The 24,450-nt window shown below is 42.8% G+C and overlaps 1 protein-coding gene across 5 annotated transcripts in view; it reads right to left on the bottom strand.

Annotated features, from left to right (window-relative positions):
- RICTOR (RPTOR independent companion of MTOR complex 2) overlaps positions 1–24,450 on the bottom strand; it is a 183,309-nt gene that overhangs the window by 91,137 nt on the left and 67,722 nt on the right. For all 5 annotated transcript variants that reach the window (XM_043547431.1, XM_037902702.2, XM_037902705.2 and 2 more), the window contains 3 exons: positions 23,836–23,900; positions 17,160–17,291; positions 16,202–16,265 (listed from right to left, as the gene is read on the bottom strand). In XM_043547431.1, coding sequence (XP_043403366.1) covers positions 16,202–16,265; positions 17,160–17,291; positions 23,836–23,900 — 261 coding nt within the window. The remainder of the gene's footprint in view (positions 1–16,201; positions 16,266–17,159; positions 17,292–23,835; positions 23,901–24,450) is intronic.

The raw sequence follows: 24,450 nt of genomic DNA on the forward strand, positions 1-24,450 counted from the left end.
AAAGTTATCTTGCCTGTGAAAATTTATCTAAAGCATAAATATAAAAACAAAATGGCAGTTTAGAAATGTGAGGAACTTAAAAGTATCATATGCTCATAAATTGCAATTTGCAAAGGTAACCATTTTAGGAAAGAAGGTTCAGAGGCTCAGTGGCAGGGTAAACTGAGCAAGTTTAAAGTATTTATTTGGTCTTTCATAATAAACTGTTTACAGTACAGCAATGGACCTCAGAATTTAAAAAAAACCAAAAGATCTAAAAAGAAAATGTAAAATGTGTGAAATAAATTGGCTTTTAAAAAAAATTCCACTAATCATCTATCCAAATCTTTCATTCAAAGTTGCAAAGTGGATAGAGATGTTTTGCCAAACACAGATATCTAGTGTCATGTGGTTTTGTTATTTAGCATTTATAAAAGCATTGAGGTACCAAAAGGGTTAAAGTTCAATATCTTCTTAAATAAGGGCCAGAGGACATGGTCAGAACTGTGGCAGGGCCAGCCAGAACTAGGATAATGGGGAGAGATCCTTTTTCAGTAATAAAACAGCTGCTAAAAGCACTGCAGGAAAAGAATGAAAAACTAAAGACAGTGCACCTCTTAAGAAACAGCAGGGGGGGGAGGGAGAGTGCACAAGAGACACCATATTAGAAAGACTGACCCTTAAAGGTGGCTCTGAGAAAGTCACATTGATAAGGATACATGGAAACTCTTTAAGCACAAAAACAGTTACACTTCATGTGGAAATTGATATGGCTAATATAATGCAATAGCAAATAAAAAACGGAAATTAAACTATAAGAGTTATGATTAACTGTGAAGTAAATGTTATTAGGGAGTAAAAATCTATACGGTGGTGTTTTGTAAGTGGAAAAGATTAACAGTATAAAAACTAAGAAATTGTTTAATAGATTGAAATGTTTAATAGACTGAAAAAAAATCCTACTAATGGCTTAGGGCTAAACCTATTAAGAAAATGTTGTGCAGTATGTAGATGATATTCTGGTGCATACTTCTGATAGGGAAAACCATTTAAAATGTACTGGAAACCTGTTTGCAGGAGGTTTCCTTCCTGGAACTAACCCTGCATCCTGGCCAGCAAGCTCCAGAAAAACAAAAGGTTGAAGTGATTTTGGAGCTGCCCTTCCCTAACACAGAAACAGTGCTGCTATCTCACTGGGCAGGACAGGATTTTGTCAGGATTTCTTCCCTGACTACACAGCAAACGCTGCACCTCTCTACCAGCTCCTGCAGAAAAAACGGTAGAATGGGAATGGACATCCCCCTGTAGCATATAAGTTAAAAGAGGCTTTAACAAAAGCTCCAGTTCTTAGCACTCTAAGTTATATAAAAACTTTTGGATTGTTTGTTGCAAACAGGGACACAGCCATTTCAGCTGCGTTAATTCACGACTATCATGACAGAAGAAAACCTATTGCTTATGCTTCCAGGATACTGAATGGAGCTGGAAAGTAGTATCGCCAATGTGAAAAACATTTATCGACTATTTGGTGAGCTTGACACATTTAAGATGTCTGATGGGATTGGGGGACACAATTGTACACTGCTCATACTCCTTTAAAGTATCTTTTAAAGTATCACTATACCATCTCTGATTTTACCAGACTAGTCCTAGATTGACACAGTGGTCCTTGCTGCTGGAAGAGCACCAAATTGAAGTCTGTCATCTTAAACAACCCTCATCTTTGCCTGCGAGACTGTTAATTGTGGTACTCCATGCAAGTATCCTAGAAAAGGAGCCTCTAACCATTTTATCCCATGTGCAATACATATTTTAAATTCTGAATGGCTTCACCCTGAGGGTCTGACAATATATGTTGATGAGTCCTCTTATCACCAAAAATAAGATGTACGGTTTGGGTGCCTTCGGTTTAGGTTAAACATGTGCAGTACAGGTGTAGTACACACTCAACCCAGTATGCTGAAGTGGCTGCTGTAGGAGAGGTATCATCACTCCGTAATAAAGGACAAGCACCGGCAACTATAACACGTTCAAACTCTCAGTGCATCTGTGATGCTCTGACAACATATCTCCCTTGGTGGAGTATGAATTTATTTTGCAGTACAGATCAAAAGCCTTTACACCATTAAGCCCTTTTGTCCTGTGTATGGGAGCTAGCAAACAAATTGGGTAACTCAGTGGGTATGTATGCTTAAGGTAAAAGCTCATTCCAGACACGGGAAGTGAGCAAGAAAAACAATAGGGTGGATGAAGCTGCTGCTAGTGGAGCTCCAGTACAGGTCCCACTCATTCCAGTCCTTGGTGTTACCACTTGAGCACAAGCAGAAAACACTGGATTTAACAACATTACAAGAATCTGATCCAGAAGTATTTGCTCTTAAACAAAGAGTATTACATGGGAAGTTAAATCAGTTAAATGGCAAATTGCTCCTTGTGAGGGAAAATTTGTTGCTCACTGAAGGGGATGATTTACCTTACCTGGTCTGAATTCTACCACAGCCCCCTTAAAAGGGAAATGTTAAGATCTGTGCATGATGTATCATTGGGAGCCCAACAAAATACTGATGCCACTTATCAGTGACTGATTAAAATGGCCTGATTATAAAAAAAAAAAGTTAATAGATCATGTTAACAATTGTCAGGTTTCAGAGTAACAGCCGTGTTAGTCTGTATTCGCAAAAAGAAAAGGAGTACTTGTGGCACCTTAGAGACTAACCAATTTATTTGAGCATGAGCTTTCGTGAGCTACAGCTCGATGAAGTGAGCTGTAGCTCACGAAAGCTCATGCTCAAATAAATTGGTTAGTCTCTAAGGTGCCACAAGTACTCCTTTTCTTTTCTGTTAACAATTGTGTTATTTGGTGCTAAAAGCAATTCACCAGGGAAAACAAAATGTGGATTTATTCAGGAACAGCACCTCAGGGTTCCTTGGGAAAGACTGCAGATTCACCATGCTGGGGAGTTATTGCACACAAGAGGCAGCAAACCAATATCTACTTGTAATTGCTGATGTCTTTACTAAATGGATAGAAGCCTTGTCTACTGGAAAAGCCACCTGCTCCTGTTACAGCAAAACTATTAGTAGAACGTCTTTTCCAGGTGGGGAATGCTCCAGAGACAGAGACCAGGGAACAACGTTCACAGTGAAAGTGATGAAAGATGCTTGCATTATGCTGGGAATAGAGCAAAAATTTCATATTACTTTTCAGCCACATGCTTCTGGCTTGGTAGAAAGTACAAACAGAACAGTCAAAACAACGCTAAAGAAAATGGTGTGTGAATCAGGCAAAGATGAAAAAATGACTATGACTCTTCTGACTTTAATGGGAACCCAAAATAAAACTGGTGTGTCTCCTTTTACTGCTATAACAGGCAGAGAAATGAGACTCCCAGAACAGAAGGGTTGGCCACAAAACAATGGATAAGACAGATGGAGAAAAATTATAATTTATGTGTCTAGTGCACAGTAGGATCATGCCAAAAATGAGGACATGCTTTAACTGACAAGCCCAAAATGTAGACTGACAAGTAGGGGACAGAGTGCTGGTACACTTAACCTTGGGAAAAAAAATATTTCCAGCTCCTAGATGAGGAGGCCCCTACTATATAATATAAAAAAGCCAGCACTGCAGTTTATCTGGCACAGTACCTTGAATTTTCCATGTGTATGTTAGACATGAGAGGCATTATACATGCTTTGTGTTTCCTGTAAATTTTACTCAAATAAGGTCTCATGAATATGTATCTTTTTGAGAATCAAGAACAGCAGAAATAAGGGTGGCACAAATACCATACAATGAAAAAAAAAAAAAGAATTCCTCAAGGTGGAGGTAGAACCCAGTAATGGATTGGTATTATAGTCTCTTAAAGAAGCGCTGTACAGTGATGTTCAACTGCTACATGTACCTATGTTGTTCAGCTTGACTTCACTGCATTTGCCAAAACGATTATGTCCACCAGAGCTTGACCAATTGTATGGCAAATGATAAATGACTATTGTAAAGACTTTGTTGATAGAAATGTAGAGGTAAAGGCACCCAAATCAATTCAAAAGAGATGCTAACAGAGCCCTATCGGCCAGTGATTTAGCAGAGTGGTTTAGAGCAGGAGCATCAATCTGAAACCTGGACCTGATGGACATTAAGACCCTATGGGAACATGACTGAGCATTCCAGCACAAGCTGGCTGCGGACATACTAAGCCCAATGAATGAGCAAAGCAAAGAACTCATTAATCAAGAACTTCTGAATGTATATAATATGCACAGTATAGTGAATGCATTTAAGGAAGTACAGCATAAAGTAAATGAAATAATCAACCAAACCAGTGAGGATCATCAAAGCAGGGCAACAGCCAGGCCATAGCATACCCTTCATACACAGGGTATGCACTAGACAAAATCAGCCTCTCTCATTGATACATAACAAGGTAAACTGCCCTCTTTATCAACAGAGAAATTGAAAACTTGGTATGGCAGAGATCATATTGATTGGGATAAGGAGCCCTACCGCCTTTCCACAATTAACCCCCATGATACTGGACCCTTGAGAGGGTTGGGGGTTTTTTTGCAGTTTTTTTCTTTTTTCGGGGGGGGGGGGGGGGGGGAGGAGTTGTTTTACACCATTCACACTATCCATATCAGTAACTGCAAAATACCACCAGTAGGAGTACTAGAAGACAATGAAGCCGATAAGATTTGAGAAGTTTGTTCTCCTCAAATACTGTGGCAAGATAACAACAGGTTCTGGAAAGCCCTGGACTTGTCCTGTTGCTTGCACCTAGGGGACACCCACATGCGCAGGTATAATGTTTTACAGTGTTGCCAGCAGGTGGGTTCTCTCTGGGGGAGCAATCTCCAAACTTCACAGTACTGTTTAGATACTGGGGAACGGGTGAAGTATAAGCCACTTATGCTGGGAATGGTAAATATTGCATGGTGGCTGGAAATCACCACTTGTGGTATGAATCCAAAGATTGTTATTCTGATTGGCCAATGTTTTGTTTCCACACCAAAATTCACTATGGGGATAAATGGAAAGACCTTACATTCCATGCCCATTTTTCATACTGTAACTGAATTACAGGCTGAAGTCAAATTACAGTACAACGCTTGAAAAGTGGTACCCAAGTTTGGGCATCCTTGAGCTTGGAAAAGACTGTCTTTTCTTCGAGTGATTGCTCATGTGTATTCCACAATAGGCGATTCCAGGCTATATCTGTTGGAGGTGGGTAGGAGTTCACAAGTTCCCAGGACAGAGGACAGCCCTGCCGAACCCGGCATCATCCCTGGTTTGGAGGACGATCGCATAGTGCGAGGTGAACGTGTGAACCGAAGACCACGTGGTGGCCCTATAAATGTCCTGGATGGGGACACGGGCCACAAAGGCAGCCAACGAAGCCTTTGCCCGAGTCAAGTGTGCCCTCACAATGGGTGGCAGGGGGAAACCCACCAGCTCATAACAGGAATGGATGCATGAAATGATCCAATCGGAAAGCCACTGAGTGGAAATCGGCTGGTTCCTTGCGCGCTCAGCTGAGGCGACGAACACTTGCGAGGACTTTCTGAATGGCTTGTTCCGCTCGAGGTAGAAAGCCAGAGCCTGCCGCACATCAAGTGTGTGGAGATGGCACTCCTCACTCGAGGCATGAGGTTTGGGGCAGTGGACCAGTAGAAAAATGTCCTAACCCATGTCGTAGGCAGAGACCACCTTCGGGAGGTCAGGGCCCCGAGCTCCGAGACTCACCTGGCTGACGTGACTGCAACCAGGAAGGCCACCTTCCATAAGAGGTGAGATCAGGAGCACGTGGCCAGTGGTTCAAACGGGGGCCCCATGAGACAAGCCAGCACCAGGTTTAGGTTCCACTGCGGGACTGGGGGGTCTAGAATACGGAAAGAGACCGTCCAAACCCTTAAGGAACCGGCCAGTCTTGGCATGGGAAAATACCGTGTGCCCTTGCACCGGTGGATGGGAGGCCGATATGGCAGCCAGGTGCGCCTTGACTGACGAGGGCACCAGACCCTGGGACCTCAGGTGGAAGAAGTAATCAAGGATAAGCTGAATCGGGGCGGCCACAGAAGAGACACCCTGGTCTGCCGCCCACCTAGAAAACCAAGACCACTTCGCCAAATAAGTGCGGCGAGTGGAGGGCCATCTACTTTTGAGGAGACTGCACTGAACCTGTTCTGAGCACGTCCTTTCCTCTCCACCTAACCACTGAACAGCGACGCCGTGAGGTGAAGAGCTGCTAGGTTGGGATGGAGGAGGCGGCCCTGGTCCTGAGAGAGCAGGTCCGGGCGGAGCAGCAACGGCCACGGCGGAGCTACTGCCAGGCCCGTGAGGGTCCCGTACCAAAGCTGCCTGGGCCATGCTGGGGCAATCAGGAGGACCCTGGTCTTGACCGTCTTTATCTTCTCCAGCACCCTGCTGATTAGAGGGAACAGGAGAAAGGCACAGAGAAGCCGGCCTGACCAGGACAGGATAAAGGCATCGGAGATAGTGCCCCTCCCTGGGCCCTCCTGGAGCAGAACCGGGGGCATCGACGGTTCTGCCAAGTCACAAATAGGTCCACCTGGGGAGCTCCCCACCTTCGGAAGAGCCAGCGGTCCTTCCGGGTGGAGGGACCACTCGTGTTGTGAGGAAAAGTCCCTGCTCAAGTGATCCGCTCTCTCGTTCCGGGTGCCCGGTAGTGGAAGGCCTTCGGGTGGCTGTCGTGGGCTATACAAAAGTCTCACAGCCTGAGGGCTTCATGGCAGAGGGCAGAGGATCATGCCCCGCCTTGGCTGTTGATACAGAACATCGAGGCTGTGTTGTCCGTGAGGACCCTGACTACCTTGCCCTCCAGGTGCGAGCAGAAAGTCATATACGCCAGCCACACTGCTCTGAGCTCCTTGACATTTATACGTAGGGTCAGATGTTGAGCCAACCACAGGCCTTGGGTCTGAAAGTTCCCTACATAGGCACCCCAACCCAGGTCCTACACATCGGATACCAGCTCCAACAACGGGGCCCTGTCCCTGAACGGGACCCCTTGGAGCATGTTGTCTGGGGCGGACTACCACTGTAGGGAGGTGATCACAGAGTCTGGCATGGTGAGGACCTTGTCTATCCTGTCAGTGGCCTGTGAGAACTTCGAGGCCAACCAGAGCTGGAGGGGCCTCATCCTGAGTCTGGCGTGATGGACCATGTATGTGCATGCCAACATGTGACCCAAGAGCTGCAGGCAAACCCTGGCTGTTGTCACTGGGAACCTTGTGACCGAGTCGATGAGACCTTTCAGGGTCTTGAATCTGTCTGGCGGGAGAGAGGCCCTGGCCGACACCACGTCCAGGAGTGCCCCGATAAACTCTATGCATTGGACCGGGACTAATATGGACTTGGTGTTTACCAACAGTCCCAAGGCAGTGCATGTGGACAGGAGGAGCACCACATGATCCCTCACCTGCGACCAGGAAGTGCCCTGGACAAGCCAATCGTCCAGACAGGGAAATATCTGGAACCCCTGCCATCTGAGGTAGGCCGCTACCACCGACATGCATTTTGTAAACACCCTGGGGTCAATGGACAGACCAAATGGAAGGACCGTGAATTGGTAATGATTCTGTCCCACCACGAAATGGAGGAAACACCTGAGCCCCTAGAATAGGTGGATGTGGAATTACGCGTCCTGTAGATCGAGGGCAGCGTACCAGTCCCCAGGATCCAGGGAGGGGATGATGCAAGCCAGGGAAACCACACGGAACTTGAGTTTCACCATGTACTGGTTCAGACCTCGCAGGTCCAGGATGGGCCTGAGCCCCCTTTTGGCCTTCGGGATAAGGAAATAAACAGGAGTAATACCCCTTGCCCATGAACTCCTTGGGCACCGCCTCTATCACTCCTAGTCCTAGGAGCCGCCCCACCTCCTGCTCGAGCAGAGCTTCGTGCGAGGAGTCCCCCAAGAGGGACGGGGGGTGGTTGGGCAGGGAGGAAGTAAACTGGAGGGTGTAACTCCAGGAGATGGTGTTGAGGACCCCATCGGTCCAAGGTTAGCCGTGACTATTCTGGGAGGAAAGCACACAACTGGTTGGAGAAGGGGAGCTTTATTGGGGGTGGATCCCTGATGAGGACTGGCGGGGTGCCCCCGAGCGTCCCATCAAAAGTGCCTTTTCCCCACCTGCTTGCCCTTGGAGGACCCAGGCTGGGGGGCAGGCCAAAACTGCCTCTGAGGCCATCTCTTATAGTCCCTCTGCTTCTTATGGGTGGCCTCATACTTCGGGAGGGCAGCCTGGTCGGGAGTCTGCTGTGGTTTGAACTTAGGTTTTGCCAGAGCCGGGACAGAAGCTCAGAGTCTGGAGGGTTGTGAGGGAGTCTCTCATGCCATGCAGCCTTATATCTGTTTCTGCTGCAAACAGAGCTTCCCAGTCAAACGGGAGATCCTGCATGGAAGACTGCGCCTCGCTGGACAGCCCAGAGAGCAGGAGCCATGATGCCAGTCTCATGGACACCACAGAGGCCACGGATTGTGGGGCCGTGTCCGCAGCATCCGAGGCTGCCTGCAGGGACACCTAGCAGGCGCTGCCCCTTCCTCCACTAGTGCCTTGAACTCCTTCCTATCACTCTCCTGGAGGGAGTCCTCAAACTTGGGCAGGGAGCCCCACAGATTGAATTCGTACCGGCCCAGGAGAGCCTGAAGGTTTGCCACTCATAACTGGAAGTTCAAAGAAGAATAAATTTTCCTTCTGAAAGAGTCCAGTCTCCGAGAGTCTTTGTTCTTTGCGGTCGGGGCTGGCTGACCCTGCCATTCCCTGTGGTTGACTGACTCGACCACCAGGGAGTTGGGCGCTGGATTGGTATACAAATATTCATGCCCTTAGTGGGTACAAAGTACTTGCGTTCCACCTTCTTAGAGATAGGTCTGGTGTTTGCCACAGGGCATTAGAAATCTTAGCCATCCCTTCATGGAAGGGCAAGGCCACCCTACCCGGTGACGATGGGGACAGCAGGTTAAACAGGGAGTCTGAGGGCTCCTCCCTCTCCTCTACCTGGAGGCGGAGGCTTGCTGCCACCCTCTTTAAGAGTTCCGCAGGAGGACTTCAGGGCCCAACAAGGACAGAGGGGCAGCAATCACCTCCTCCAGGTGGAGCAAGGAGGCCGGTACGATGCTCTGGGTATCGGCTGGCACTGGAGGGTCCACCATCTGGTCGGATTCCGGGCATGGTGCCAAGGACTCACGTCCCACCGACTCCTTTCTTGGGGGTCTGGAGAGGGAGGCCGACAGTGCTTCCGAAGCTCTGGCCACCGAGTAAGCTCCTGCCGGGGGCCACAGTGCCCACTGGGCCAGCCACGATGCTCAGTGCCACTGCACCTGCTGTGGCACCAGCAGAGCCGGCTGTTTGGGTTGGCTGGCCTGGCCCATTGAAGGACGGCTATGAATAGAGGCCAGGCTGGCATAAAAATCTGCTGGCTCTGGACCAGGAGGAGCGGCGGAGCCGGGATCTACATCAGACACGGGACTGCAATCTCGATGTGGAGGACTGGTACTGACGGTAACAGCTGCTCCACGAATGGCCTCGATGGGCAGACCCGCAACGGCGACCGACGCCCAGGCCTGCAATGTCTTGGCGGAGACTTGGAGCAGGAGTCCGAGCACGAACGGCATCAACGACTGTGCCATGACTGACTGCGGTACCTCCTCAGAGACGAGGACGGTTGGCAATGCCTGCCGCAGTCCCGTCGATATTTTCTCCTTGAGGATGAGCGGTGCCAAGAGTCCCGGCCGGCCGGAACCCAGCCAGACAGTCTGGTCGGCATCAAGGGCAATCCACGTGGACTCTGCCCTGAACGGTCGCTGGGCGGTGAATGGCGTCGGGAACGTTCCCTCGACCGAGACCAGGATGGAGGCAACTGAGAAGATCCCAGCAGCGGCTTGCCTCTGGAGCGTGGGGCCGACATCAGCAGCGCTCCAGGCACCAGAATAGATATAGCATCCCGGGCTGCCTGGAGGGCATCTGGACAGGCCTGTTCCAAAAGGGCCGGGCTACTCCACTCAATGTGAGTCGGAGGCCTGGGACCCGGTGGGGATCAAGGACTACCCAACATGGGCCTAGCCTCTGTCCCAGACTTCCCTCGGTGCCGCTGTGAAGAGGGAGTCTTTCTGGCCCTCTTGACGTGCCCCGTGGATGGGGAGTGGTGCCGACTGGTCAATGGCACCGGAGGGTCGCCGTGTACCGATGCCGCAGTGCTGGGTACCGGTTCAGAGCTGCGTGCTGGAGTCAGGGTCAGCGCCGACTCCATCAGGATGGCCCAGAGCCTAATGTCCTTTTCTCTTTTGGTCCGAGGCTTAAACGACTTGCAAATCTTGCACCTTTTGCTGATATGGGTTTCGCCCAAACAGCGCAAACAGTCTGCATGCGGGTCACTTCTTGGCATAGAACGCCTAAAAGAGCAGAACGACTTAAACCCCGGGGCGTGGGGCATGCCCCGGCCGGGGTCACTGACTAACTAAACTAACTACACAGCTAATAAACTACAGGTACTAACACTGAATGAACAAACAGTTCTGGGGAGGAGCTACAGCAAAGCTGGAACAGAGTAGTTCCAACACACCTTCACTGGTGGCAAGAAGGAACTGAGGGTAGGGGGAGCGCACAGCTCCCCTTATATCACACCAGGCAGGCGACACTCCAGAGGTTGCAGGGGGTGTTTCCCCCACCCCGAGGTACTGCTAGGAGAAAAACTTCCGGCACCGGTGCACGTGGCAAGCACACACACACCCACCCTTATTGTGGAATACACATGAGCAATCACTCGAAGAAGAACTAAAAATTGTAAATAGGCAGGAACAGGGAATTTGGTAGTTAACTAGTCCTTCCTGGTCAGAATACTTACAAAGTAGGATTACATCCATGGTGAAGATGGTCATTCAAAGCTTTGGCAGTTGTCAATGCGACTGTGGTAACTTATTTTGAGGCTGTATTTGTCAAGTTTATTAATTGTACAAAATGTTGCAAAATAAAAAAATGTTTGAAATGCTTAAATGTAGTAAAACCCACATGGTACATACGGTTTTAAGGTGGGTAATGTAGGGATAGTTAATTAAAGTTAGCGTAAGTTTGCTTAAAAAAATAGTATCTGGTTTGTGGCTAGTAAGGAAAAAATCCCAATCAGCAAGTAAAAGAAAATCATGAGAATAAGTACTATTGCTTACAGAGTGGGAAAGATAGATGATCAAAAAGTAACTGATAAAGTGAAAAGCTGCATTAATAAGACAAAGGAAAACTGTCTTAAAAGAAACAAGCATAAACATTCTCACTGTTCTACTAGAAAGCAGGGGTGGAGGTGTGGGGAAGAATAGGAAAGGAAAGCCTTAGAGAAAGGAAAGTAGCAAGGATGAACTGCTTCAAACTAGGTTTTTGCCAGAGCTAGCAAGTTAGCTGAAGTGTATAAAAAAAGAGCTATGAATTTGAAGGTTCTTTGTCAGACCCTACCTGATCATGCTGGGCCATGCCAGAATGAGACTGTCATCCCTAGGTCTGGCTTATTTGTAAGTAAACTGATCGCATGCTTATGAATACTTTATTACTGTGTTGGGTGTAGGGACTGCTTATTTTTAGGCTGTTAGACATGTTTATAGCAACTGTAATTACCATTTGGCCTTTGGATTTAATAGAGGGATTTATGAGTAAATTAGTGTCATGGTAATACTCTACATAAATAATAATAATTCCAGCACTGCCCCAAAAGTAGACTATTCAGGACCCCGCATTACAGAAGGACATACTTTATAGATAAGTGCAGTGATGCAACAAGAGAGTCTTAAATGACTGTCTACCCATCACATTTAGATCAGATTAAAAAAACAAAACCAGCTAGCAATAAAATTTAGACAATCTCAGCACAGTTCTGTTCAGCTGATGTTAATTCAAAAGAGTATGGCAAGAAAGTAAGTACATATAAAGTACTCTACAGGGAGCTCGACAGGCTCTGTTTCATTTTGCCTCCTGCTCTTGAGCTTTCCCCCAGTTTTGCAATGTACTTTGACATTAAAGGAAACTATCACTAATACATTCAATAAACAGCACAAACGCTAATATATTCTTATAGGGAACAGCATCTTGTTTGCACTACTATATTAGGCAAAAAGTTAGCACATTTGTTATTATTACATGTGTTTTCTATGGTGCCTCTCTATGTAATATCTTGGCCTTATTTACGTGAGTTGGAATTTACATGGACAGGATGAAGTTAACTTCCACAGAGAACCCTTAGGCATGGAATTTCCTCTGCTGAATATCAGACAGATCATGAATCTGGCCAATTTTTATACAACTGTATAAGACATCTTTCTACTAGTCTGAGAATTTCATCTGAAGAACAGCCCCTTGCTGTGAGCTCTGAGGAAAACAGAGACCTGGTTTTGCCTCAAGATAGCTTATCTCCTTGGGACAGAGTACAAATTTTGTTTCTCTTCTTTGAGGAGCTTATATGTAAATACAGTGTAATGTGTTCCCAGGAGTCTGTCCTATCAAACAGATGAGTTATGTGGTGAACCAGTTCTATAAAGATACACCACCTTTAAACAGAAAATGCTCCCAATATATATCCTGGAACTTCTGACAATTCTTCCCTTAAAACCCCATACAGACCAGGCTTGGTATTCTTGATAGTTCTAAAATTTAAAAAGGCAAACAGAACCCCTTTTCTCAACCTTTATTTGCTTTACACACATTTCAGGCCTTCTTTATGTTTCACATAGAGCAGCAAAAAAAAAAAAAGTGAACAAGCCTAGTTTGCTTCCTTTGCAGGTCACTATTAAATGAGAAGTCACTAATGCTAAACAGACAGATTTAAACATACAAAACAAGTTTATTTTTGTAAGATGTTTTTAAGAAACTACTGCTTGTCATACCATGATGCTCTTACCCACAAAACAGGAAGCTCTTTAAAACTGGACTTTAGAGAAAAATCCCAAATTCCTCACCCACCCACATACATACTGAGCCTTTCATTTAATATAATGGTACAAATAAGAATTAATTAGCAATAGTGGGTGGGACTAATCACTTTTACAAAATATCCCCTCCTGGTCTTGAACTGACAGGATAAACGTTATTACACTCATCATGTTGGGAGAGTACAAAATCTCTTAAAATGAAGGCTGCTTTGCTTCTCAGGTTTCTTTCTGTTTTTAGAATATGGGAAGGAAAAGATCTTCTGTTAAACAATCAAATTCCTAATGTTTTATTACAGTAAATGTCAGCTGAACTCTGCCTTTATTTTAATGCAGATTTACATAAATTTAGGCCTCTGAAAGATCAGCGATAGGTAAATGAGAGCTTCTTGGAGGCAGCCAGGAGGTTTTGTCAAGAAGAAAGCCAAATGTGGAGTCTTTAAAAAAAAGCATCTCTCCTTTAAAGAGTAAGGGGTCACATTGAAACTACCTCATCTTGACCTCTGTCTGTAAGGTCTGAAATAGAACAGTCTCCTTTTTGAATTATCCAGGAGAGAGAATGATCCAGGATTCCTTCAGATATGGAGAAGTGTTTTACGGAGCTGCTCTGCAATGCTTTCTTCAGAGACCCAACATTCAAGACAGCTTCTACAAGAGCTTCAAAGTTCCCAGTGGGAAACTGGCTGCCAGATCTGTTTGGAACTGGCAAGTATCTAGCATGAATGACCTCCAAAGGGTACAGGCACAAGAGAAAAAGAATGCTTGTGCCAAGGCCCTCCATGAAGCTAAAAGTCAGGATAAAAAGGAAACTTTATAATGGTCCACAATGAAGATGTTTTTCTTTCCGTCTCCTATTCTATTTTGGATTTTATACCAATCCCATCACTGAGATCTGAGTACCTTCCAGAAGCACATAAAGCAATACAATTATCATCATACATACGTGAAGTTTTATTTTATATCTGTAGTGCTATGATATTTTGTATGGTTATTGAAGGCAAGGTTGAAGAAGTGAACCTTGAACTTGGAGCGGAAAGTGGTGAATTCTTTGGTGGTTCTAACATCCAGAGGGAACCCATTCCAGTGTCTGACTGGCTCCAGAGAAAGCAAGGTCTCTTACACAAACAAGATTTACACATGCAACAAACAACTTCACTGTGGAGAAGTATAGCTGTGGTCCTTGTCTTGGAGCTTTAGACAATCTTTTAGGTATCCTGAACTCAAAACACTGAATACCTTGAAGAGAAGGACTGAGACATTGAATCTGACTGTAGGATGCTAGCATACTTCACAGAGGACAGGTCTGATATACTGTATGCTGCCAAGGAGATGTGTCGCAGTGTTCTTTACTAGCTGGAGTTTCCTAAGGGCTGACTTCTTCATGCCCAGATATGTTGCACTGCTGTAGTCGAGCCAGGAGGTGACCACAGTGTGTATTACTGAGGCCAGGTCATTTTCCTCTCAGGATAGGACACAGTATTCTTGTCAGCCAAAGATGTTAGGAAACATTGCTCACCAGTGTTGCTATATGAGGGCATAGCATCACAGAGCAATCCAGTGGCACTCAGACTAGGGACTGAATTGACTAAATGCGGTTGTGTATCTTCAACCAAAGGAGACTATATCAAGGCTACACATTCCTCAAAGACATTTCCTCTGTATCCATCTTATTGAGATTCATCTTCAACTAGCTGTCCTTCATCTGTGTCCTGATCTTGACCAAACACCACACAAACTTGGGTGACTGCTTTGTTATATGTTGTGACATAGAAGGTAAAAAGCTGTGCTGTATCTATGTCCCATTAGCATGTAAGTCCATGATAATTCACCAGTTCTAGTAGCTGCATATAGATGTTAAACAGGACTGAAGGAGAACAGTCCTTGTGTGACTATGCAAGTGTAAGTTCTAGTAGTGAAAGGAGTAATTTTCTGTCACTATCCCTTGGGTGCATTGTAAGATGGACTAACGCAATTTGAGCGTTCCTCTGCACTCCAGTGGCATTCCTTGATCTACTATCAAATGAGGGAGAGAGGTCAAGGAATATGAGAATGGATGCCTGCCCTCCACCCATCAACAAGAGACTATCTATCTATCTACCAGCACTATTAATAGTGTCCATTCCATGTATTGATCTGAAACCAGATACTGAAACCAGTACTTGTCTTAGATTACGGAAGGTCTCCATTTAGCTGGATTGTGACTTTTGTCCATATCAGAGAATCCAGAGAAGGAAAAAGTCACTATTACCATAAGGGACGTTTGCTTTTTTCCCCCTCATTCTTTGAGCCAAAGCTGTTTTACCCAAGAACTTAAGGCTTGTGTGTAAGAGCTATGAATGCCACAACTGAGATACATATGAACAACAAAGGTTTTCTTAAAATGGACTCTAAATTTTGGTGTCACAGATATTTTCAAACAACTACATAAACAGAGGAAAAGCAGTCATTCTGAACTCGCTGTTCCTGTGGAAACCACCCTTTGGAACTGCTCCAAACCTCAACTGAGTCTTTAGGTAAACCTTTGTTCTGTTTCTGTGATGTTGATGCTGCCTAGAGGAGTAGGAGCTGAATGCAGAACACTCAGGTCCAGTCAAAGGCAGAGCACCTTATGCCAGAATAAAGATCTCATCATCTGTGACTAGTCTACAAGCATCAAGTAGGAAGGAATTACAGGTGCTAGCTACAGCCCTACAAATCTCATGCATTTGAGCGCAGGACTGACCAGCATAGTAGCTAGCTCAGATTGACTAGGTCCTCTTGCAGCCCTGATTAAGGTACCAAATAAAGCTGTGGAATAATCCTCAGAGTCAGAGGATTCTGAAGAAGGGGGCCATCATTCTTACAGGGCAGAGACACAAGCTCCTCTATCCATGACTGTCCATCTAGAAAAGTAACACAGGAAGGCCTAAACCAGCAAACTAGACCTTGCATTGTTGTTCCCAGGTTGTCTTACCCTCTGAAGAGGACTGGGCCTCTTTAGGGTGATATCAAGAGAGCCAAAGCTCCTGCCAAAACCCTATCCAAAATAGGTGTATTCAGTGGGATTCCCTTTCCTCACTCAGGGGAAGGCTGTCAATGGCAAAAGATGAAAAATCGAGCCAGGTCTCATCTAGTGCCTTTCCTTTTTGCTTTAGAGATAGCAGCTAAGATATCTGCTGCCAGCATAAAGTGAGATAGGGAACCAGAGGCTGTCCAAAGATGGACGGTTGATGGGACAGTTCTGGAGCCATATGACTTACTGACTGGGCTACTGATGTAGCCAACATGAGAACAGTACACAGTTAAATTTTTACCTTTCTCACTAATCGAAGAGCTTGTGTTCTCTCTACTTCATTACTCTGCTGTATGTCAATGCACCTGAAATAAAACAAAAATTAAATAAAAAATGTGGTTTGTAGATAGAGTGGAAGTTACCCCTATTCCTAACTATTAACACCTTGGTGCTACTATTCAAGAGATTGAATGAATACTATAACAAAACTTACTGTCCAGAAATTCTAGCTTTCAGAGAGCACATGGATCATGACTGGTCACAGAACTTTAGTTTGAGGTTTCTCTTCAATAATAATCTTTATTATAGATGAAGGATCATTAAAACAATTTTCTTATATATGTGCATTTACATAACACTGTGGCGAGATATAAAGGTCTTAATAGTAGTTTTGAGATGCCTGCAAAACTGCTAGTCATTTCAGAGGAGTACCAATAACATATTTATAATATACCATATCATCAATCTCATCTTTCCAGACAAAACAGACTAAATTAAATGGCATTAGGATTGAGAGTAACTATCCCCAAAACAAACATGGAAGTTCAGAGTTACAGTTAAACTGTAAAGAAATCCAAACATGTTAAGGTATGGAAATATAGTTAAGGTATCCAATTTTATTTCTGACTTGTAGTCATGTCATACAATTACAATTAATTCAGAGTTCAGGATCACATCAAACTGATTTTTAGAGACAAGTTTATTTCCCCCCACGCATATACTTTTGTTTCCTCATGGTATCATTTCACATGATAGCATTTTCTTTGCATTTGTATTTCTTTTGATTTGGTTGGCATTCTTGTATAATATTTTATTTAAAAAGGAAGTTTCCCAAAAGAAAATAGAAAATACCTTAGAATACCAAGAATCAACATTTACAGAGAATATTAAGATAGTCATTTCCACACATACCCCACAATCAGTCAAAGATGAGAAAATTAAATACGTCATTGCAATATAATAAAATCTAGGAAAATTACCTAGCTATCAAGTAATCCACTTTCAATTTTAGCACCTTTTGTAGAACACTGGAGTCTCGGATGAGATAGCGAAGGGCTCGCAACCCTGCTGCTCGCACCTCTTTTGCTTCATTCAGTAAAGCTAATCGCAAACTACAATGGAAAAAAAATAAGTGGGAAAACAAATTACACAACAACAAATAGAGCTCCCCATTTGAGGGATAGACACTGTTTACTTACATGAAAATAAGTTAACACTTAAAGGGAAATTTTCCTTGCCTTAATAATTTTCTTCCTTTGAGATCTACGCCAGTCCAGTCACTTGGGTAAAGCACCTTTCAGCCAGCAGATGTAGACAGTACATTGAGATTTTTGGTTCTGTCACTCCCCCCATACACAGAGGTTTGAAGGCTCCCAGACTTAAGATGAATCTTTGAAAGCAGGTCATATAATATTATTTGCTAAGTGAAATATATCAGAGAACTGATACTTTGTTCTCTCATGTATGACTTGCTATTTGGGGGAAAAAAATCAAGAGGAGATAATACTGGTCTTCAAAAGAAGGTGTTCTGCACTGTCAATATTATAAAGAAAATGGTTAGGAAAATTTCCCTCTCCGGTAGACCATGTCAGTTCATACATATGGAACTTCTAAGCGGCGTCCTGCATAGAATAAGGAAGGAGTAGTGCCTGATTGCCTGCACTACTAAGTCACATAGTGGCCACTTCCTGAACATTAATTTGAAGTACTTAGAGAAAGTAAACAAGGGAGAATATGTGGCTACTTACATATCACTAGTAATGATGCAGCTCATAATGTAGATAACTTTCTGGTCAGGTAGACTGAAGAAAAAAAAAGTCTTATCTGCACTGTAGCCAGTTTCCCTACCTAAAACTTTATCCACTTAAGGATATTGATGCTGCACACTTTTTTTTTTTTAACCCCTTCTCTTTCCTTGTAAGGTGCTTGTGCACGATAAGCAGCTATTCCAAAAGCCCAATATGTTGTACCTTTTTGAAGATTAACCTTTGTAAGATTTAGATGCTAGGACCTAGTTTCTTTGCTATTTCTAGACTTAAAGCAGAAAAACAGCAAATCTGGTCATGTATCATCCAAAATTGGGTCATATATCACCTTCAGCATTAAGAGTTTCATCATTAAGGAAATATTCTAAGAATTGCCTCCTCTCAGTGAAAAAAATCAAGTGTCTCTCTTTATAGGGCAGGGCCCCACAAGTTTTTCTTCTGCTAGCTGAGTTGGTGGCAAACAAACAGTAGGTGGCTAAGAGATATTCTTCCTCTAAAAAGGTTAAAATACAGGAGTAGAATGAACTGGTTATCAGATGTAAGTTCCAAGTAAGTCTGGGTGGGCATGACTACTAGCTTCTTAAGAGCGTTAAGTAAGGATCATGTTCTCATGAATTTTGGCTGTGTCACCTGACAAGTACTCTAACATTTTATACTAGGAAGCCTAAAGGATGGACCCAGATTACTTAGCAGCCCTTTTCAATACAGTAGAGTCTTTATTTTCCTGTTCTGTGGTCCTTAAGGGTGCCAAGGAGTAGTTTGTTTGGCTACTCAGGACACATCAATCCAAGGGTTTTCAGTTAGGACACCTAATTTCTTCCCTTTCCCACCAGGACCATCCCCCTGACAGTCAATTATATTTCTGGCATGAGAGTGCACAAACAAAGCTTTTGGAACCTTGTACTAGCTCAAGAGACTAGAATTTCCTAGTATTAAAAATACTGGATGTTTCCTCTCTGAATTTAAAGTAGGGGTTCTTTTATAATTAAGAACAGATCCTTCTTGAATGACAAAAGGACAAAGTTTAGAGAAACAATTTTTAATACTTCAAGTGACTGGCTCTTGGAACAGCTAGTTCTAGAGCTCAAAAGAAGAGAAGATATTTCTTGATTTAGTCTTAAGTTACACACAGGAGCTAATTCAAGAACGGACAATAGTTTAGCAACTAATGGTGACCACATTATATTTAGGGTTAAGGCTCAAGGGGGAGACAGGGTACCAAAAGTAACTGACTTTAGAGAGGGAGATTTTAATAAAAAGTGGCAAGGCTAATCAATAAACCCCTAAAGTTACAAGCAAAGGAAGTAAAATCCACAAGTAAAATCCATGGCACAGATGCTACTTTAAAAAAAAAAAAAAAAAATAGAGTCTTAGACATGCATATTGCTAAACAAAAAGTGACCCCAAAAGACAAGGAATAAATCAAAATGACTGAATGGCAAGGTTTGAGAGGCTATTCAAACGGCCTTTACTGCCTTTCAGGAGTCATCCCATAATGCTCCACACTGACAATACAATCGATACAAGCTCTCCTGGTGAGAACGTGCACTGCTGACAAGTGTAGCGTGGACACACGCAAGCGATGTAATACCTTCAGCTATTGTATGCTGACATGACTTAGGTCAGATCGAAATGGTATTTTCAAGAGTTCTGAAGGAACTTATGAAGTAGCTGAGCTGCAAATAAAAATATGCTATCATTAAAAACAGCCACTGTCCAAGAAAATTCAAAGGTAGCAAATGTAAGTATATTTTAAAAAAGCTTCTAAGAGTGATCCATGCAATTACAGAGTAGTAAGCCTTATATATGCACCTGGAAAACTGGTTGAAATGTTAGTTAAAATAGAACAAAAAACTCCTTATAAGATCATATGACAGAATGTGACCAGCACAGTTTGTGCACTGGAAAACTGTGTCTCACTAATCTCTTAGAATTCTTTGGACATATCAATAAAGCGGTGGATAAAGGAGAACCAACTGACATAATATTACTTCCAAAAGATCTCTGATAAAGTTCTGCAGAAGAGGCTATTAAAGAAGCTAAATAGTTATGGGGTGAGAGGAAAAGTATTGTCATGGATCACAAACTAATCCTATTCTTTATTTTGTCTCCTATGTAAATTGTCAATTTTCATCATGACAAAAGATGAACAGCATGGTCCCTCAAGGATCCCTAGTAGGTTCCATGGTGTATGATACATTTATTGTGATCTGGAAAGGGAGATGAGGTAGCAAATCTGGAAAGAAGAAGGGTTTAAGTTAATCAGGATCAGAGAGAACTATGAGGAACTTCAGAGAAACAAACATGCTAGGTGAATGGGCAATATGATGGCATAAGAAATTCAATATTGATAAATGTAAAGTAATGCACAGTGATGGGAGAAAAGTTATACTACTCATTTATTACAGGATTCTAAATTAACTGATCCGCTCAAGGAAGGGCCTCGGGTATTACTACAGATGACTCAATGTGCAGCTGTGATTAAAAAAAGCTAACAAGCTGTTAGGATGCATAAGGAATAGGATGGTGACTAATACAAAAATATTGTAATACTTTTATATAAATCAATAGTGCAGTCTCATCTGGAATATTGTGTATAGTACTGGTCACCCCACCTCAAAAAGGACACTGCAGAACTAGAAGGGAGTTCAAAGAAGAACGACAAGAATGATCAAGGTCAGAGAGACCTAATGTGAGAGTCTGAGGCAGTAGGGCTATTCCTATGAATATCTTGAATTTTCCCTCTCAACTGTGGAGGGAGGGAAGGAGAAAAAAACAAAACAGACATTTCCAAGTTGCCCTCATCGCTGTGGCTCTCTCCTTCCTGAAGAGGATTTTTGTTCCCTAGTGATTACCTCTTACAAACAGGGTATCTGAAGGACTTCAAGTCACCAATCTTAAAATAGCACTGGTCCCCACGGTGGGTATCAGGGAGAGAGAGAAGATATTTGATCCTGGAAGAGATTCGTTTTCCCTCTTATGCTTACCCTGGCCACTATGACTACCCCAAGGTGAAATGACATTCCTATGTACCTTTTTTACTTCCTAGTCCTTGAGCTTGGGTAGAGGGGGGCATGAACCCCATGTATGGATCTGCTTTGTGTGTGAAAGCTTGGCACTTCTTGGAATTTTTGTAGGAGTCAGTTATGCTATACTCCTGTGAGGACTAAATCACTGCATGTGGGATAGAGTCCACAGACTGACAGCTACTCCAGGACAGGGCTAAGAACCTCAAAGACTTCTGAGGCCCAAAAGTACTCCACTCTTCCTTTGCTCAGTAGTTTCTTTCACCTGTCAATGGTACTGAGACTCCATCTGTTGGAGAATAAACAACTGAGCTCTGTGAGCTGTCAAGATCCTTCTATGCAGGGAATGATGTCAAAATCTGTCAGTGTACTGTCTCCATCTGTTGGCAGGAAGAAATTATAATCAAGCACATGGACTAGCAAAAAGGACCAAAGAACAAATTCTAACAATTGCATTTATTCTTGGATAAAAATCTAGCAAATATAAAAGTGGTCTTTAGTTTGCTTAAATATTCCATTGTAATAATAGGTTAAATTAGCAACCTTATACACCTCTACCCCGATATAACGCGGTCCTCGAGAGCCAAAAAAATCTTACCGCATTATAGGTGAAACCGCGTTATATCGAACTTGCTTTGATCCACAGGAGCGTGCAGCCCCGCCCCCCGGAGTGCTGCTTTACCGCGTTATATCTGAATTCGTGTTATATCGGGTCGTGTTATATTGGAGTAGAGGTGTATGACTAATTCTTAATAACCTCATGGTTCAAGAAGACACAAACATTTTTGTAGAATACTTCCTGTGTCTCCAGCAAAACAAATGTATTCTTTAAAATAAATTAAAATCAAAAAGCAAGTTCTTTAAACAGGCTTCTATCTGAACACTTTAAGCATTCTGACATAGGTATTTTTGAAAATGTTAACCTAAATGACTTAGGAGTCAAAGTCTTAAGTCCTATTTTCAGAAGTGACTCAATCACTTAGTCTCCACTCCTACTGACTTTCAATTAAACTTAAGTTCCCAAGGCATTTTTGAAAATGGAATATAGGCACTTTTGACATTTTTACCCCATAGTTAAATACAAGAAATCAAAGAAGAAAATAGCAACACCATACACTTAAAGATCCAGGCAGAACAAAAAAAAGACCAATTCTTTATTCTTCTTTTAAAAGATCAGCCTCAACAATACTGGCTTCAACAGCAAGCATTAAAGCATTGCTTTAAAAATGACATTTTCAAAAGATCACAAAGGACACAGCCAAGGCTGACTGTTCATCTCTGAAGACTTAGTCACCTTCTATACCCATCTGATCACTACTATGGCAGAATAAACTGCATATATAAATGCATGAAGGTACTGAATAGATTATTTCAATGCCTTTTTAAAAGACAGACTCTCACGCAGATCCTTGAGCAAAGCATCTTCCATGAAAAGGGTCATCCTCTTTGGCACATCTGCCTATGGATTTTCAGAAAATATTGTCATTCTTCTTAGAGAGGGCTTATAGATTTTTTTATGAGTTTGCTGGGTGCGAATTTTATATCTAAAAATGTTTATTCTTCCTTAGTCATGTCCTGGACTAGGAGGACTTCCTGACTTGGAATTGGAGTACTTGTGGCACCTTAGGGACTAACAAATTTATTTGCACATAAGCTTTTGTGGGCTACATGCTCATATAAATTTGTTAGTCTCTAAGGTGCCACAAGTACTCCTGTTCTTTTTGCGGATACAGACTAACACGGCTGCTACTCTGAAACCTGACTTGGAATTGTATAACAAAATGCACTAGACATGCACCTCTTGAGACCTGTATTAAAATTTGATTTGGTAAAGAAATGAAACTTAATTTGGACATTACAGTCTCCACATCACAAAGCAAGCAAACAATCTGACATGAATTCTAATATACTCAGAAAGAGGATAATGAAAGTGTTATAATTCACAACAAAAAGGAGTATTAACAGAAATGTACTCAGTAACACTGACTGAAGCATTCAGTTCCATCTGAGAAAAATCATCATTTAGGAGAAGAAAGTTGCAACATGGTCAGTTTTTCTGAAAGAAACTGAACAAATCCCCACAAAATTTAAGGCAACGTTTTCTGATCTGATTTGATTTTTCTTTGGATCTACTGAGTTCTCAATATCAGAAGTTCACCTACACTGAATGGCAAAACAATTAGGTTGACTGGAAGAGCCAGCCGCATTTTTGTTGTTTCTGCTACCCAGGCTGAATCCATGGCAAGTTAGCAGTGTCTGTGCAGAAAAGAAGGGATTTAATAAATATAAACAAAAATATTTTTATTCTAAGACATGGTGATAAGATCGAGGCAGATTCCTTTAGAAAGTTTATCTAAAAGTTGCCTTAGTTGCCAAGAGGATGATACTGAAAAAAACTGTTAAGTCTCTCTTCAGGGAATTTAGTAAACTATTATAGAAACAGGTGAAATCCTGGCCCCACTTATATAAAAGGAAGTTTTGCCATTGTCTTCAGTAGGGCCAAAATTCCATCCCACGACTTTCTGCAAGCCTTTATGAGAGCTACATTTCAAAATATTCTTATTTTACTTTACATTCGTGATTAATGCAGCATGAGTTCTGAGCCTTACCTAGAAATGATGTTCTAGTTTATTATTTCCTGAGTTTATCTTTCCTATTTCCATAAAACTGTTTTATACTTGTATGATTTTACGTATTGTGTGTTATGGAATATTAAAATATTAAAAAATAACTACAAAATACTTGAATTGGGTTTTACAACTACTTAAGGTTGTTTTCTTTCATTTAATTCAAAACAGCTACTTTAAATGTATATTGTTTAAAGTGTCCAAATATTGCTCAGAAATAATTTACAGAATACTTACCATATTATGATGTCATCATAGGTAAAACCTAATTTTTCTTCAGTGTGGCCAGTATTACAAAGAAGCTGCAAGCAAAACAAAATATTCATGTTTGATAATGCTTTAAAACTCTGATTTATTCTTTAACGCTTAAAAATATTGCCGGAGATTTTCAAAGCAATCTAGAGTATTTAGCACTTCTTCCATGAAAATTAACAGATGATGTGTCAATCTCAGAGTGATTTAAAAATCTCAACCATTACTTTTATATAGAATATTTCATTCATTTAACAGCGGACATACCGAGCCCTTCTGCAAAGCTGTACAGAAACAGTGTAGCATGAGAGTCAACAGAATTGCCTCCCAGTCAATTATTGGAGTACTCAGTCGTACAAGCACTACTTCTGAAGCTGTTTCCCCGGTCTTCTTGAAACACTGATCAGATGATCCACTGCATGCACTAGTTGGGTGACTGGTCAAGAAGCCTGAAGATGGCTAATTTGAACTACAGTCAAAGCACTTTCTTTTAAAGATCTGCACTCAGAGGGTTCTTTAAGCAAAGAGAAACAGACAGTCCATTTCCATGTTTTGTAACAGCAGCACAGACTTTCGGACCAAAATTTTCAGAAGCAGCCA

Source organism: Chelonia mydas, chromosome 5, assembly GCF_015237465.2.
Source record: "Chelonia mydas isolate rCheMyd1 chromosome 5, rCheMyd1.pri.v2, whole genome shotgun sequence".
Classification (NCBI taxonomy): Eukaryota; Metazoa; Chordata; order Testudines; family Cheloniidae; genus Chelonia; species Chelonia mydas.